Here is a 14,232-nt window from a genome sequence, read left to right on the forward strand (position 1 = left end):
GATCAAACATGTTACATCATGCCCCAACCTATCTGGCCACAGGTTTACTCCCTCTTCTTACAGAGAACACGTGCACTCTTTGCTCAAGACAAGCGTGCATGTGCATGGCAGGTTAGAAGAAAAAGCTCATCTAAATGTTCATCTCGATCCTTTTGGAGACCCTTCTTTAATTATTTCACATTGGCCACCCATTTCTATTTGAAGACAACATTCAAATTATGATATAATGTTGCAGAAGTTACCCACTAATATAATGTGTTTCCTCCCGCAGTGACGAAAGGTTTTGTGTACAGCTCCTTCCTGAGGCCGTACAACACCCGGCACAGCCATTCCGACGCATCTATCGGCAGTCATTCCTCCACCGAGTCTGGCTATGGTGGTTCCTCTCCCAATTTCTCCCGGCAGAACAGTAACAGCACTTTAACTATCAACGCTACAGTAGGCTCTGTGAGTTTCACCACCGCTTCCACCACAAAGTCCTCTTTGGACCCCCCTGTGCCGAGCAGCGACCACCCCGACGCCAAATGTAGTTCTGCGGCTGAGGTGACCTCGAAGAGGTCTTGTGAAACCGATTCTGCTCCACTTCCACGAATTATGGAAAAAGAGGGAATGATCACAGCAGACTGTGCCGAGCAGAGGGACTCTAACCGCCGGGGGAGCGAGAACGGGAGCGTCTCCTCTACACACAGCAATGGAGACAAAGGGCTTAACACTACAAGTCGCAAACCACATAGAAGAAAGACACCTTCACCTGTAGGAAATGACTTGGAGCCTGAAGAATGTGACTTAGAGGGGAACCAGGTGAGACAAGTAAGATGTTGTAGACGATTACCCCCCCACATTTTATAAATTTATATTTAACGGTGCTCCCCAAACTCAGGACAGCTGCAAGTGGGTCCATTACTTTTTGCAGCTTCAGAAATAGCACCAGATATACCATTGTCCTACTACAACATTCAGCACCAGGGGCACCAACGTAGCACAACATGGGCACTTAGCACCAGGGTCTCCAACATAGCACACCAGGAGCACGAACGTAACACAGCACAGACCACCAGGCGCTCCAACGTAGTACAGCACAGGCACTGAGCACCAGGGGCACCAACATAGCACACCGAGGGCACCAACATACACCAGGGGCACCAACATACACCACGGGCACCAATGTAGCACAGGCATCGGGAACCAAGGTCTGTAACCTAGCATACCAGGGGCACCAACATAGCACAGCACAGGCACTGAGCACCAGGGGCACCAACATAACACAACATGGGCACTGAGCACCAGGGGCACCAACGTAGCACAGGAGCCAGGCACCATGGTCACCAACGTAGCACAGCCACAGAGCACTAGGGGCACTAACGTGGCACCAGGCATCAGGGGTACCAATGTGGTGAATTCAGGGTGAATCGAAATGTTGCAGTTTTCTATGCTGTGGCCTTCTCTTTTCTTTTGTTTGGACTTTTGGGATCCTGCACACCAGGACCTACACAGGTTGTTGCCTTTTTTTCTTTTTTTGTTACCAACGTAGCACAGAACGGGCACAAAGCACCTGGGGCACCACCAACTTAGCACAGGCGCCAAGCACCAGGGGCACTTAGGTGGCATAACATGGGCACAGAGGACCAGGGGCCATATGATTGTGTTTTCGCTCTTATATCTCATCTTATTTGTAGATGTCCCCCAGGATTTGTAAAGCGCTATGGAATATGATGGCGCTATAGAAGATGATTATTAATACTTACAGTATATATCTTTCGTCATAGGTGTATTACGCTGTTTACTCCTTTAAAGCGCGTTCTCCAAATGAACTCTCCGTCACAGCCAATCAGAGACTCAAGATCCTGGAATTCCGAGACATGAATGGAAACGGTGAATGGTGGTTGGCTGAAGTAGAAGGAAGGCGGGGCTACGTGCCATCCAACTACATCCGGAAGACTGAGTACACGTGAGATGGGATCTCCCCATTGGCCAGTACTGGGAACCATTAGGACGGCGTCTGTGCCTTTTTTTTCTGAAATGACTTTCTTTTTAAAATATATTTTTGCTGCTGAAGTCACTTGAACAATATTTACAGAGAATGTGGTTTTATATCCTAGGACTTGCTATCAGCGAGTACGTCCATACTAAGGGGAGGTGGTTTTCAGGTAGATTTTTGGTGCAGTGTGCCAGCGCAGTCCGTATAAGGATCAAATATTGGCTGAGAATATGGGCAGTCATTGGGGAGAACCAGCTACTGGCGTAACCGATAGGCGCCGGGCAGGGGCCCCGCTGCGACCATAGGTGAAGACCAGTATTATAGGCAGGTGAGGACCTGGTACAGATTTGGGGTCCAGGTTACCCCTCTGTGGGGGTCAAGTTTGACTTTTGGGTTTGAATTGCAAAAGTATTCACACCCCTTTAGCCCTTAGTTTAGAAGATTGCGCTGTAGCAGATAAGATAAAGCACTGATTACATGATATTATTGCTATAGCGAGAGTTTGCCGTGCTCCGATTGGCCGATAGATCGGAGGTTGGATGACACGCCGACCACCAACGTGGCTACTCCTACGGTGGCACTTATGATAGGATTTTACTGATGGCAGTGACTTTTCGGAGAACATCCGCTATACACTAGTTACGCCCTCTGCTGTGTGCGGTGCTGGGTGCAGTATTACAATTTGGAGGGATTTTAGTTGCTCTGTAGAACCACACATAAGAGGCCACGCCCTGCCACCAATAGCACCACACCTGTCCACGGGTCGTGGCGGGCATTGGAACAAAGCTGCGATATCAGAGAACAATATGGACTATTTTTGGAAGAAAGCCGCCATTTTTTACTTTTCAAATTCTGTAAAAATCCCCTATGAATGTCCCTGACACTGGGAAGGACTAGACCAGGAATATTAGTCCTATGTCGCCCCAGTGCAATCCATTCAATAGGAACAAACATCCGTCTCATCCACAGCCTGGAAGGTGCAGGAAACTAGAACTCGATGGCACAGATATTGCCAAGGGCTTTCCCACTGATTGTATGAAAAAACAGCGCCTCTCTTGTTCATGGCTGAGACTGGTATTGCAGCTCAACCCTATTCACTTGAATCGGACGGAGCTGCAGACTGGACACGTGATGTCACCGAGCTGTGAAGTGCAGGGCCTCATTCATGTGGGTGGTAGGGGACTGAGTGGACGACCCCTGACCTCATATCCTAAGGATAGGTACCCAATAAGCAGATCCTGGAGTATCATTTTGAGCTGTAATTCCACACATAGCCACGGCCACGGCGCCTTTTCCAGAAAAAATAAATGACTCCTACAATGTACAATGGTTACCTAGAGAATTCTACATGGTAATCTCACCCCAGTCTTATCGGGACGACCTCGATGCGCTAATCTCTGGGCTCTTCCGTTACATTGTGTTATTTATATTTACACATTGACCCGAGTGGGGGACGGACATTTGTAGAATATACAGTTTCCTATGAAATGAAGCATTATATATACGATGTGTATCACACAGAGTCATGAGCTGAGTGATGGGACCGGACTACTGAGCGAGAGCAGGATCCGCGTATCCTTATGTATTATCCTCATTGTATTGGTGTTTTTACAGACCTAGACTTTGCACATTTCCACTTAGACACCTTCTTGTAGGGGGGATACAAGTTCTTTTTATTGTGTGTAGAACAATTGTATGATACGTTTTGTGTATTTTTTTTATACTGTTGTGTATTTCTCCCCCAAATCCCCCGATAGGAGGGGGGTGGGGGTCCTGCTCATTTCTAGAGGCTGCGGTTCAATGAGGAAAATCGTGTTTTATCCCATCGTGCAATGATATAACGGAACCAATAAACCTCGGATATTTGGATGATGTGACATGTGTTTACTGAGGTTTTATTTTACTCTTTGTCTATAATAATACAGCACAAAAAAAAATCAGTCATTTAATAATCAATGATATAATGTAAAGATATTGTGCTGATCCTTGTCCATAGGATAGTGGAAAACATGGCCCATTAATGAACCGAAATCCCCCTGGAGTCACATAGACAATGAATAAGTGAGTCCACCTAGGCAGGGGCGTAACTACAGGGGTAGCAGCTGCTATGGGGCCCACAGTGTCAGGGGGCCCAGCATCTAGGGTATTGGCTGTGTATATTCTGTGTGTATGTATGTATATAGTGCATGTGTGTGTATGTGCTGGATGTGTGTGGGTATATACGCTATACGAGTGTATATGGCACTGTATGTATGTATACATGGTGTTTGTATACTTTATGTATGTTTATGCTTTATGTATATAAATCTGTGACTATATGAGTGTATCATGCGATTGTAACTCACATGTGTGAGTATACAGACATCTATAATTTTGGGGGGGTAGGGGGCCCCAATCAGAAGGCTGCTATGGGCCCTGCCTCTCCAAGTTATGCCCCTGCACCTGGGTCAGATGCTGTTAGTGATATAGTAATATTTCCTTAGGATATATAGATGAAACAAAAAAATCAGTTTTACATGAGAGGTTGCGCTTTACAACTGTTGCAAAACTCCCCCTTGCAAGTCGTCCGGACACCCTGCGGCTATAACACTGTGCTGAGACTTGTAGATATAAGGGGAGGGTGGAGCACGGGGTATAGATGGATGTACGGATTTATGTTTTGGTACCATCTGTATGGACTTGACATCAGATGCTTCTTCTGCACCACAATCCAGTACAACCAGAACTCACCAGTACCAGAACCAGTACTCCCAGTATGTCATATATACACAACTAAGAGAAGGGCCACACAGTCACCTGTTCCGTCACATAAGATGCGTTTTCCTTTGTCCGTTCCAGTTTGTTTTGGGTTTGCTGCAGTCTATGCTGCGAGGGGCTCATCCAGACAAGATCCCGAAGCTTCCGGTGCCGGCATCTCTGACCATAGAGGAGAAGTGCCCGCGCCTTCTCAGGAGATCTTCCGGGTTTCCATATTCTATGATCTTTCCCGAGTCCAACACCAAGACCCTGCAAAGAGGAGAAAGATGCAAGGAGTCCCAACAGCTGTATATGGAGAATTCAGAAATATATGCAGGAAACTCGTCCCGGACTATGGTCTGGAGCGATAAGTGTTGTTATAATATAAGTGACTAAGGATAAGGACCGGTAATAATCCGCGTTCTCACCGGTTACTGTCCATGATGGTGTGTAATCGATGTGCGATGGTCAACACTGTGCAATCTGCAAATTCGCTGCGGATGGTTCTCTGGATTAAATTATCCGTCTCCAGGTCCACGGCGGCCGTGGCTTCATCCAGAATCAGGATCTTGCATTTGCGGAGTAACGCCCGAGCCAGACACACCAGCTGCCTCTGCCCGACACTAGAGGAGATGCAAGAGATGTTTAAGATCTAAGTCCTGGTGCACATTACCGGATCTTCTGGACGTGATCCGGTCACATGACGGACCCCATAGACCTCCACTCTGCGTGGTCACTATGCACTGAGGCTCATTTCCTATGGACATCGGTCAGGGGAGCAATGACCAACCCCCACCCGTCACTGTCCCCCCGGCCCGAATGTCCATGTGCACGAGGCCAAGGTCCGGGTCACAATGTGGAGTTGAGTAATTTAGACAAAACAGCAGAGATCAAGGAGGAGATTTGTACAATTTGCTGAAATCATAAACCAAAAATGACACATTGGGGCAGATTTACATACCCGGTCCATTCGCGATCCAGCGGCGCGTTCTCTGCGGTGGATTCGGGTCCGGCCGGGATTCACTAAGGCAGTTCCTCCGACGTCCACCAGATGTCGCTGCTGCGCTGAAGACCATCGGAATGCACTGAAGTTCACTGAGCCATCGTGGGTGAAGGTAAGCGCATGTCGAGCGACACTTATTTTTTTTTAAATGCGGCGGTTTTTCCGAATCCATCGGGTTTTTTTTTTCCGTCCACGCCCCCAGATTTCCGTCGCGTCCGTGCCAGCGCCGATGCGCCACAATCCAATCGCATGCGCCAAAATCCCACGGCATTACATGGAAAATCGCCGCAAAACAGAAAAATTTGGTTACCCATCGCAAAAATGCGAATCGGGCCCTGAGTAAATGACCCCCAATATGAAAAATGACAAAGAAAGATCCAAGTTCTTGTAAGCAGAAGCCCCCGGACGCACCTCAGGTTCTCTCCTCCCTCGCTGACCTCATAGAAAAGCTTCTCCTGCAGCTCCGCTACATAGGTCTTCAGGTGAGAAAGTTCTAGAGCTTTCCAGATCTCCTCGTCCGTGTACTGATCAAACGGGTCCAGATTCATCCGCAGTGTCCCAGAGAACAGCACCGGGTCCTACACGAGAACATTACACTGTGATAATGGAAATACCAACACTTCTCTCCCGCACACACAGAACTCTTCTCATATAAAGGAAATCCTCCATGACAATCCATCCTGATAAACCAGGGACATTACTCATAGATCCAGGCACCGGGACTGTGGGATCTTCTTATATGTGTTATCCATGGCCTCCTGCCTTCTAAAATCAACTTTTATAATTATACTAATGAGACAGAAGGGCTCTGGGTTGCATCTCTTCCTTCCCCCACACAGAGGGGCTGCTAACACTGTAACATCCTGTGAAGCTGCAACACTGAAAGGCTCTGGTAAAGCCCCAGCCAGAGCCCTTCTGGTTCATAAGCATAATTTTAAAAGTTGATGTTAGAAGGAAGGAGGCCATGGATAACACATATAAGAAGATACCACAGTCCCGGTGCCTGGATCTATGAGTAATGTCCCTGGTTTATCAGGATGGATTTTGGTGGCAGGTTTGGGGTCTGCATTGTGCCCTTGGATTCATTTTATGCAACAGAACAAGAGCAAAAAGGAAAAAGAAGGTGAATATTAGTCCTTAAGCTGCTCAGTAGATGTAATAGAATGCGATGAATTCTATTCAATCCACACACACTCGGGGGTCACATCACATTGTAGTGACCCCCGATGTTACATGAGCGGCCGCTGTCTCTGCATCGTCAGGACCCGATCACTTTTCTGGCATCAAAATAGTTTCCATCTCAGTGAACAAAAGACTATTGTTGTAAGAGAAATTGAAACTTTGCCAGGAATTAATAATATTCTGAATGTTCTCAACTTAATCTGTAAATATTAAATGTTCACCTGCTGCTAAGCTGCCGGAGAAATGTCGTCTTCTGAGCAGAATCTCGCCTGGAAATGTCACAATGGGGCTTATTTACTAAGGTCCCGCAGCCAGATTTCCGTCATGTTTTACAGTTTTCGGGGATCGCGCCAAGGATTGCATTGCACTTGATCGTTTTGTGCCGCAATCACGCCGGCTTTCACGTGACACAAATTGGGGGGCGGGCCGGACGATCTGACGGATTCGGACAACGCGCGGGATGTAACATTTAAAATTTTGTTGCAAGCCAAGCACTTACATGCACCAGGAAGAAGAAGGTGAACTCCGGGGACCTGAGCGGGTAAGTGACACATGCAGGATATCAAGCGCAGGATCTTAGCGCATTATACACGGACAATGCACTTACATGCACCAGGAAGAAGAAGGTGAACTCCAGGGACCTGAGCGGGGAAGTGACACATGCAGGATATCGGGCGCAGGATCTTAGTGACTCCCCGCACAGCACATTATACACGGACAATGCACTTACATGCACCAGGAAGAAGAAGGTGAACTCCGGGAACCTGAGCGGGGAAGCGACACATGCAGGATATCGGGCGCAGGATCTTATTGACTCCCCGCACAGCACATTATACACGGACAATGCACTTACATGCACCAGGAAGAAGAAGGTGAACTCCAGGGACCTGAGTGGGGAAGTGACACATGCAGGATATCGGGCGCACGATCTTAGTGACTCCCCGCACAGCGTATTATACACGGACAAAGCACTTACATGCACCAGGAAGAAGAAGGTGAACTCCGGGACCTGAGCGGGGAAGCGACACATGCAGGATATCGGGCGCAGGATCTTAGTGACTCCTAGCACAGCGCATTATACATGGACAATGCACTTACATGCACCAGGAAGAAGAAGGTGAACTCCGGGGACCTGAGCGGGGAAGTGACACATGCAGGATATCGGGTGCAGGATCTTAGTGACTCCCCGCACAGCGTATTATACACGGACAAAGCACTTACATGCACCAGGAAGAAGAAGGTGAACTCCGGGGACCTGAGCGGGGAAGCGACACATGCAGGATATCGGGCGCAGGATCTTAGTGACTCCTAGCACAGCGCATTATACATGGACAATGCACTTACATGCACCAGGAAGAAGAAGGTGAACTCCGGGGACCTGAGCGGGGAAGTGACACATGCAGGATATCGGGCGCACAATCTTAGTGACTCCCCACACAGCGCATTATACACAGACAATGCACTTACATGCACCAGGAAGAAGAAGGTGAACTCCGGGGACCTGAGCGGGGAAGCGACACATGCAGGATATCGGGCGCAGGATCTTAGTGACTCCCCACACAGCGCATTATACACGGACAATGCACTTACATGCACCAGGAAGAAGAAGGTGAACTCTGGGGACCTGAGCGGGGAAGCGACACATGCAGGATATCGGGCGCAGGATCTTAGTGACTCCCCGCACAGCACATTATACACGGACAATGCACTTACATGCACCAGGAAGAAGAAGGTGAACTCCGGGGACCTGAGCGGGGAAGCGACACATGCAGGATATCGGGGGCAGGATCTTAGTGTGACTCCCAGCACAGCGCATTATACATGGACAATGCACTTACATGCACCAGGAAGAAGAAGGTGAACTCCGGGGACCTGAGCGGGGAAGTGACACATGCAGGATATCGGGCGCAGGATCTTAGTGACTCCCCGCACAGCACATTATACACGGACAATGCACTTACATGCACCAGGAAGAAGAAGGTGAACTCCGGGAACCTGAGCGGGGAAGCGACACATGCAGGATATCGGGCGCAGGATCTTATTGACTCCCCGCACAGCGCATTATACACGGACAATGCACTTACATGCACCAGGAAGAAGAAGGTGAACTCCGGGGACCTGAGCGGGGAAGCGACACATGCAGGATATCGGGCGCACAATCTTAGTGACTCCCCGCACAGCGCATTATACACGGACAATGCACTTACATGCACCGGGAAGAAGAAGGTGAACTCCGGGGACCTAAGCGGGGAAGCGACACATGCAGGATATTGGGCGCAGGATCTTAGTGACTCCCCGCACAGCGCATTATACACGGACAATGCACTTACATGCACCAGGAAGAAGAAGGTGAACTCCGGGGACCTGAGCGGGGGAAGCGACACATGCAGGATATCTGGTGTAGGATCTTAGTGACTCCCCGCACAGCACATTATACACGGACAATGCACTTACATGCACCAGGAAGAAGAAGGTGAACTCCAGGGACCTGAGCGGGGAAGCGACACATGCAGGATATCGGGTGCAGGATCTTAGTGACTCCCCGCACAGCACATTATACACGGACAATGCACTTACATGCTCCGGGAAGAAGAAGGTGAACTCTGGGGACCTGAGCGGGGAAGTGACACATGCAGGATATCGGGCGCAGGATCTTAGTGACTCCCCACACAGCGCATTATACACGGACAATGCACTTACATGCACCAGGAAGAAGAAGGTGAACTCCGGGGACCTGAGCGGGGAAGCGACACATGCAGGATATCGGGGGCAGGATCTTAGTGTGACTCCCAGCACAGCGCATTATACATGGACAATGCACTTACATGCACCGGGAAGAAGAAGGTGAACTCCGGGTACCTGAGCGGGGAAGCGACACATGCAGGATATCGAGTGCAGGATCTTAGTGACTCCCCGCACAGCACATTATACACGGACAATGCACTTACATGCACCAGGAAGAAGAAGGTGAACTCCAGGGACCTTAGCAGGGAAGCGACACATGCAGGATATCGGGTGCAGGATCTTAGTGACTCCCCGCACAGCGCATTATACACGGACAATGCACTTACATGCACCAGGAAGAAGAAGGTGAACTCCGGGGACCTGAGCGGGGAAGTGACACATGCAGGATATCGGGCGCAGGATCTTAGTGACTCTCCACACAGCGCATTATACACGGACAATGCACTTACATGCACCAGGAAGAAGAAGGTGAACTCTGGGGACCTGAGCGGGGAAGCGACACATGCAGGATATCGGGGGCAGGATCTTAGTGTGACTCCCAGCACAGCGCATTATACACCGACAATGCACTTACATGCACCAGGAAGAAGAAGGTGAACTCCGGGGACCTGAGCGGGGAAGCGACACATGCAGGATATCGGGGCGCACAATCTTAGTGACTCCCCGCACAGCGCATTATACACGGACAATGCACTTACATGCACCAGGAAGAAGAAGGTGAACTCCGGGGACCTGAGCGGGGAAGTGACACATGCAGGATATCGGGTGCAGGATCTTAGTGACTCCCCGCACAGCACATTATACACGGACAATGCACTTACATGCACCAGGAAGAAGAAGGTGAACTCCGGGGACCTGAGCGGGGAAGCGACACATGCAGGATATCAGGTGCACCATCTTAGTGACTCCCTGCACAGCGCATTATACATGGACAATGCACTTACATGCACCAGGAAGAAGAAGGTGAACTCCGGGGACCTGAGCGGGGAAGTGACACATGCAGGATATCGGGCGCAGGATCTTAGTGACTCCCCGCACAGCACATTATACACGGACAATGCACTTACATGCACCAGGAAGAAGAAGGTGAACTCCGGGAACCTGAGCGGGGAAGCGACACATGCAGGATATCGGGCGCAGGATCTTATTGACTCCCCGCACAGCGCATTATACACGGACAATGCACTTACATGCACCAGGAAGAAGAAGGTGAACTCCGGGGACCTGAGCGGGGAAGCGACACATGCAGGATATCGGGCGCACAATCTTAGTGACTCCCCGCACAGCGCATTATACACGGACAATGCACTTACATGCACCGGGAAGAAGAAGGTGAACTCCGGGGACCTAAGCGGGGAAGCGACACATGCAGGATATTGGGCGCAGGATCTTAGTGACTCCCCGCACAGCGCATTATACACGGACAATGCACTTACATGCACCAGGAAGAAGAAGGTGAACTCCAGGGACCTGAGCGGGGAAGCGACACATGCAGGATATCTGGTGTAGGATCTTAGTGACTCCCCGCACAGCACATTATACACGGACAATGCACTTACATGCACCAGGAAGAAGAAGGTGAACTCCAGGGACCTGAGCGGGGAAGCGACACATGCAGGATATCGGGTGCAGGATCTTAGTGACTCCCCGCACAGCACATTATACACGGACAATGCACTTACATGCTCCGGGAAGAAGAAGGTGAACTCTGGGGACCTGAGCGGGGAAGTGACACATGCAGGATATCGGGCGCAGGATCTTAGTGACTCCCCACACAGCGCATTATACACGGACAATGCACTTACATGCACCAGGAAGAAGAAGGTGAACTCCGGGGACCTGAGCGGGGAAGCGACACATGCAGGATATCGGGGGCAGGATCTTAGTGTGACTCCCAGCACAGCGCATTATACATGGACAATGCACTTACATGCACCGGGAAGAAGAAGGTGAACTCCGGGTACCTGAGCGGGGAAGCGACACATGCAGGATATCGAGTGCAGGATCTTAGTGACTCCCCGCACAGCACATTATACACGGACAATGCACTTACATGCACCAGGAAGAAGAAGGTGAACTCCAGAGACCTGAGCGGGGAAGCGACACATGCAGGATATCGGGTGCAGGATCTTAGTGACTCCCCGCACAGCGCATTATACACGGACAATGCACTTACATGCACCAGGAAGAAGAAGGTGAACTCCGGGGACCTGAGCGGGGAAGTGACACATGCAGGATATCGGGCGCAGGATCTTAGTGACTCTCCACACAGCGCATTATACACGGACAATGCACTTACATGCACCAGGAAGAAGAAGGTGAACTCTGGGGACCTGAGCGGGGAAGCGACACATGCAGGATATCGGGGGCAGGATCTTAGTGTGACTCCCAGCACAGCGCATTATACACCGACAATGCACTTACATGCACCAGGAAGAAGAAGGTGAACTCCGGGGACCTGAGCGGGGAAGCGACACATGCAGGATATCGGGGCGCACAATCTTAGTGACTCCCCGCACAGCGCATTATACACGGACAATGCACTTACATGCACCAGGAAGAAGAAGGTGAACTCCGGGGACCTGAGCGGGGAAGTGACACATGCAGGATATCGGGTGCAGGATCTTAGTGACTCCCCGCACAGCACATTATACACGGACAATGCACTTACATGCACCAGGAAGAAGAAGGTGAACTCCGGGAACCTGAGCGGGGAAGCGACACATGCAGGATATCGGGCGCAGGATCTTATTGACTCCCCGCACAGCGCATTATACACGGACAATGCACTTACATGCACCAGGAAGAAGAAGGTGAACTCCGTGGACCTGAGCGGGGAAGCGACACATGCAGGATATCGGGCACAGGATCTTAGTGACTCCCCGCACAGCACATTATACAGGGACAATGCACTTACATGCACCAGGAAGAAGAAGGTGAACTCCGGGGACCTGAGCAGGGAAGCGACACATGCAGGATATCGGGGGCAGGATCTTAGTGTGACTCCCAGCACAGCGCATTATACACGGACAATGCACTTACATGCACCAGGAAGAAGAAGGTGAACTCCGGGGACCTGAGCGGGGAAGTGACACATGCAGGATATCGGGCGCAGGATCTTAGTGACTCTCCGCACAGCGCATTATACACGGACAATGCACTTACATGCACCAGGAGGAAGAAGGTGAACTCCGGGGACCTGAGCGGGGAAGTGACACATGCAGGATATCAGGTGCACGATCTTAGTGACTCCCCGCACAGCGCATTATACACGGACAATGCACTTACATGCACCAGGAAGAAGAAGGTGAACTCCGGGGACCTTAGCAGGGAAGCGACACATGCAGGATATTGGGCACATGATCTTAGTGACTCCCCGCACAGCACATTATACACAGACAATGCACTTACATGCACCAGGAAGAAGAAGCTGAACTCCAGGGACCTGAGTGGGGAAGTGACACATGCAGGATATCGGGCGCAGGATCTTAGTGACTCCCCGCACAGCACATTATACACCGACAATGCACTTACATGCACCAGGAAGAAGAAGGTGAACTCCTGGGACCTGAGCGGGGAAGCGACACATGCAGGATATCGGGCGCACGATCTTAGTGACCCCCGCACAGAGCATTATACACGGACAATGCACTTACATGCACCAGGAAGAAGAAGGTGAACTCCGGGGACCTGAGCCGGGAAGCGACACATGCAGGATATCGGGTGCACAATCTTAGTGACTCCCCGCACAGCGCATTATACACGGACAATGCACTTACATGCACCAGGAAGAAGAAGGTGAACTCCGGGGACCTGAGCGGGGAAGTGACACATGCAGGATATCAGGCACACGATCTTAGTGACTCCCCGCACAGCGCATTATACACGGACAATGCACTTACATGCACCAGGAAGAAGAAGGTGAACTCCGGGGACCTGAGCGGGGAAGCCACACATGCAGGATATCGGGCGCAGGATCTTAGTGACTCCCCGCACAGCGCATTATACACGGACAATGCACTTACATGCGCCAGGAAGAAGAAGGTGAACTCCGGGGACCTGAGCGGGGAAGCGACACATGCAGGGTATCAGACGCACGATCTTAGTGACTCCCCGCACAGCGCATTATACACGGACAATGCACTTACATGCACCAGAAAGAAGAAGGTGAACTCCGGGGACCTGATTGGGCAAGCGACATAAGAAGGAAATTGGGCGCACGATCTTAGTGAATCGCAGCAGACTTCATCCTCGTCGGACATTGGGTAACGCGCAGGGACCGGGTAAGTAAATGTGCCCGAATGAGTCAAGTGAAGGATCCAGAGTGTCAGCTTTCTACCCAAGTCCTTACATGTAACTGCTGCCAACTAGTGTCATGTCCGCTAAGTGCAGGATGGAAAGTAATGTGTGAGAATTGATTTTTAACATTGTGCTTGTGAATGGGATTTACTGACAATAGTAATTCTTTTATTTATATACCGCTACACAGAACTTGCCAAATCAATAACAATGCACCCAAACCCACCGCTCAGGTCTAAAGTTTCACTGACTTTTAAACAAAAAGTTACCGCAAGAGATTTTGTAAGAT

General features: G+C 50.2%; 2 protein-coding genes across 4 annotated transcripts in view; one reads left to right on the forward strand and one right to left on the reverse strand.

Moving 5' to 3' along the window:
- DNMBP (dynamin binding protein) overlaps positions 1–3,852 on the forward strand; it is a 105,624-nt gene extending 101,772 nt beyond the window's left edge. For all 3 annotated transcript variants that reach the window (XM_072130058.1, XM_072130057.1, XM_072130059.1), the window contains 2 exons: positions 272–801; positions 1,767–3,852. In XM_072130058.1, coding sequence (XP_071986159.1) covers positions 272–801; positions 1,767–1,952 — 716 coding nt within the window. In that variant the 3' untranslated portion in view covers positions 1,953–3,852. The remainder of the gene's footprint in view (positions 1–271; positions 802–1,766) is intronic.
- An 896-nt stretch (positions 3,853–4,748) lies between these two features.
- LOC140105498 (ATP-binding cassette sub-family C member 2-like) overlaps positions 4,749–14,232 on the reverse strand; it is a 44,091-nt gene continuing 34,607 nt past the window's right edge. The window contains exons 30-32 of the mRNA XM_072129443.1: positions 6,129–6,295; positions 5,143–5,337; positions 4,749–4,984 (exon numbers count right to left, since the gene is read on the reverse strand). Of these exons, the coding sequence (XP_071985544.1) occupies positions 4,855–4,984; positions 5,143–5,337; positions 6,129–6,295 (492 nt within the window). The 3' untranslated portion in view covers positions 4,749–4,854. The remainder of the gene's footprint in view (positions 4,985–5,142; positions 5,338–6,128; positions 6,296–14,232) is intronic.

This window comes from Engystomops pustulosus, chromosome 11 (assembly GCF_040894005.1).
Source record: "Engystomops pustulosus chromosome 11, aEngPut4.maternal, whole genome shotgun sequence".
In the NCBI taxonomy this organism is placed as follows: domain Eukaryota; kingdom Metazoa; phylum Chordata; class Amphibia; order Anura; family Leptodactylidae; genus Engystomops; species Engystomops pustulosus.